Source organism: Melospiza georgiana, chromosome 1 (assembly GCF_028018845.1).
Source record: "Melospiza georgiana isolate bMelGeo1 chromosome 1, bMelGeo1.pri, whole genome shotgun sequence".
NCBI lineage: Eukaryota > Metazoa > Chordata > Aves > Passeriformes > Passerellidae > Melospiza > Melospiza georgiana.
Genome location: NC_080430.1, coordinates 19,325,462 through 19,328,322, shown reverse-complemented (window position 1 = coordinate 19,328,322; position 2,861 = coordinate 19,325,462). Strand labels below are relative to the sequence as shown.

The following is a 2,861-nucleotide window of genomic DNA, read 5'->3' as shown; positions in this document are numbered from 1 at the left end:
ACATAATAAAAAAAACCCCCAAAAACAAAAACAAAAAACAAAAACAATTCAACAGAACAAACAAACAAACAAAAAGGCCCAAACCAACAACAACCAAAAAAAAAAAAAAAAAAAAAACCCACCAAGATCCCAAAATAAGGAAAAAACCCCCCACTGTTGTAATGGTAAATAAAATAGTAATCCAGATTCTGTCTTCACAATGTGATAAAACAGGATTCCAATAGTGGATAGCATTAATGGGTTTGTACAAACCACGCTGCAGAGTTAAAAAAAAAAACAGGTAAGAAAGTTAAAGGTGGTTCAAGAAAATATTTTCCAAACTACTTTATTAATTAAATTTCCTGAATTTGTGGCTAGGTGGAAGAGGTATTGCAGAACCGCCCAGCTGCCATTTCCATACAGGATGGGCCTTGTGAGGTGGTTGGGAATCCTTAGTGGTGTTTAAGGAATAAGCTGGCAACAAATCCCCATCATTGCCAATAATTAGTGATGGTGGACAGGGAAAATTTGCCATGAAATTAAATGGCCTTTTCACTGCTGATGCTACATTGCTGGCTACCCTTTTGCGTCTATTGTTAACTGTAAAATCATCCAGTGTTCCTTCATGTGTCTCAATTTTACCTGTAGGACGTGGGCTTCGAGCTGATTTCAAATTTGGTTTGACTGGAGGAGTCTGCAGTACAGGTCGCTTTCCCAAAACCAGTGTCCTGTAATTTTTTCTCACCCTTGCTCCAAATTTATACTCCCCATCCTCAGGTTTTGGAGTACCTAAAGTGCATGAGAGGACCTGACTCTGAGTCAGTGGGTTTAAGGAAGTGGTTTCTTTCTCAGTGCATGCAGAATCTTCCTTGACTGTTAATAAAGCGTCCTGGTTATTACTCTCAGTCACACCGTAAAACTCATCCTTAGTATCATTGCACTCACACTTTAGCTTATGTGTTGTAAGATCAGGCTCATACTCGTCGTTCGCACTGCTGTCCTCTATTTTGATTTTAATGCTGTGCAGGAATGGCAATGCCTTATTGCCTGTATCAGTGCACTGGAGCTCAGCTGCTGCTGCTGCCCCTGGAGAAGCAGCATCCTCCGCAGGATCAGTTTGTAAAGAGGGCAAATCCGTGGCAAATTCAATACAATGAGGGATTTTGGAATCTTTCTCTGAATTTGCTGCCGCTGATGAAGAATCATTATTTAAGAACCTAGCAGCTATTGTATTGTTATCTGCACGGTGTGTAGTAGTTGCTTGAAGGCATTTCCTTGCCTCTCTGAGTATTCTTTGTTGTGGAAATGCATTGTTTGTCTTTGGGCTAGGTGAAGAGGCCCCCTTTGCAACACAGTTAATTGTTAGGTCAGTACTCTTGGCATTATTGGAAAATTCAGAGTGTGGGAATGTGAGTTCGGATACCCTATCATCTCTTATCTCCGCGAAGCAGCTCCCCAGGCCGCCGGAGCAGCGCAGCGCCGGGGCGGCGGGAGCCCAGCCGGGGCAGCCCCACTCCTCCGGCAGCTCCGGCTTGACTCCGCCGGGAGCGCCGCGGAGGGCGGGCAGCCCGCCGGGCTCCGCCGGGGCCGGGGGCCGGGAGGCGGCGGCGGCCGCCAGATGGTACAAGAAGTTGGCGTGGACCACGCCGGGCGGGCTGCAAAAGCTGGTGCGCCTGAAGCGGATGCTCTGCACCGAAACCTGGCTGGAGACCGAGCTGGAGTCGGAGTCCGAGGTGCTGTCCTCCTCCTCCTCCTCTTCCTCCTCCTCTTCCTCCTCCTCCTCCTCCTCCGAGCTGCCCTCGCTAGAGTCCGAGGCGCCGCTGCCCTCCTCGTCCTCCTCCTCCTCCTCGTCCTCCTCCTCCGAGCTGCCCTCGCTGGAGCTGGAGAGGCTGGAGCCGCAGTCCGAGTCGTGGGCGGCGCGGCCCGAGCAGCAGCTGGACTCCGAGTCGCTGCTGCCGCTCTCGGGGAAGGCGGGCGGCCCGAAGCCGCGGGGCAGCGGCAGCGGCAGCCGCGGGGCGCCACGGGGCCGGCAGGGCCGGGGCAGGGCCAGGGGCCGGCGGGCGCCGCCGGGGGGGCCCAGCGTGACGGCGGCGGCGGCCGCCCCGTGGCGGCGGCGGCGGCAGCGGGCGGGCAGGGGCGGGGGACCGGCGGCCGGGAGCCGGGGCCGCGCCGCGGCGGCGAGCGGGCGACGGGAGCGCAGGGGCACGCAGCCGCCCACCGCCGGCGCCGTTTCATAGTTTACGGGGGATTTGCAAGGCGCCCGAGCGATTTCTGGGTAGCTGTGGCCAGTGTATTTACTAAAAATGTGAGGTAGATGAGCGGCCGGTAGCAAGGCTGTGTCCCCCGGGCGCAGAGCTTTCCTCCGGACGGGCAGCAGCGGCCGAGGAGAGTCGCTCAGACCCAGCCAAAGTTTGTTCTCCTTCCAGAAGCCCGAGAAGGGGTCGGGGGGAGCGAGCTCCGGCCGGAGATCGGTGGCAGACAGCGCCCGGCTTAGTTTCCTTCGTTTCGTTTTAAGAACCCGTTCGGTTTTGCAGGATGTGTATAGGGCTTCCACGTCCTCTCTGGAGATCAGGGTGCATTTGGCGGCGTGGAAAGCGATGGAGTTGATGGCTTTGAGTTTCCTCAACTCCTCCAAGTCGCAGTGATGTTTTTTTACTTTTAAATGATCCATTCGCTTGTGCACGGTAGTTCGCGGGATGTTTTTGAGCAGGTCTGTAAAAACCTGGGAGAGTGCAAACATTTGCTTTCCTTTAATGATGAGGTAGCCGAGCCTCACGCCATCCACCTCTTCAAAACCCGACTTCAGGTCTCCCATTTCGTGAATTAAATTATTCCCAGCATTTGCAGAGAGAGAGAGACATGAAAAAAAAAAAAAAAAAAAA

The 2,861-nt window shown here is 53.6% G+C and overlaps 1 protein-coding gene across 1 annotated transcript; it reads right to left on the bottom strand.

Annotated features, from left to right (window-relative positions):
• Positions 1-328: 328 nt before the first annotated feature.
• SKIDA1 (SKI/DACH domain containing 1) lies at positions 329-2,861 on the bottom strand. Its single transcript, XM_058034479.1, has one exon. It carries the CDS (start codon positions 2,792-2,794, stop codon positions 329-331), a length of 2,466 nt encoding a protein of 821 aa, XP_057890462.1. The 5' UTR covers positions 2,795-2,861.

Bases quoted from the DNA above. Each gene is read 5' to 3' on its own strand.
- SKIDA1 (XM_058034479.1), bottom strand. From the start codon at position 2,794: ATGGGAGACCTGAAGTCGGGTTTTGAAGAGGTGGATGGCGTGAGGCTC.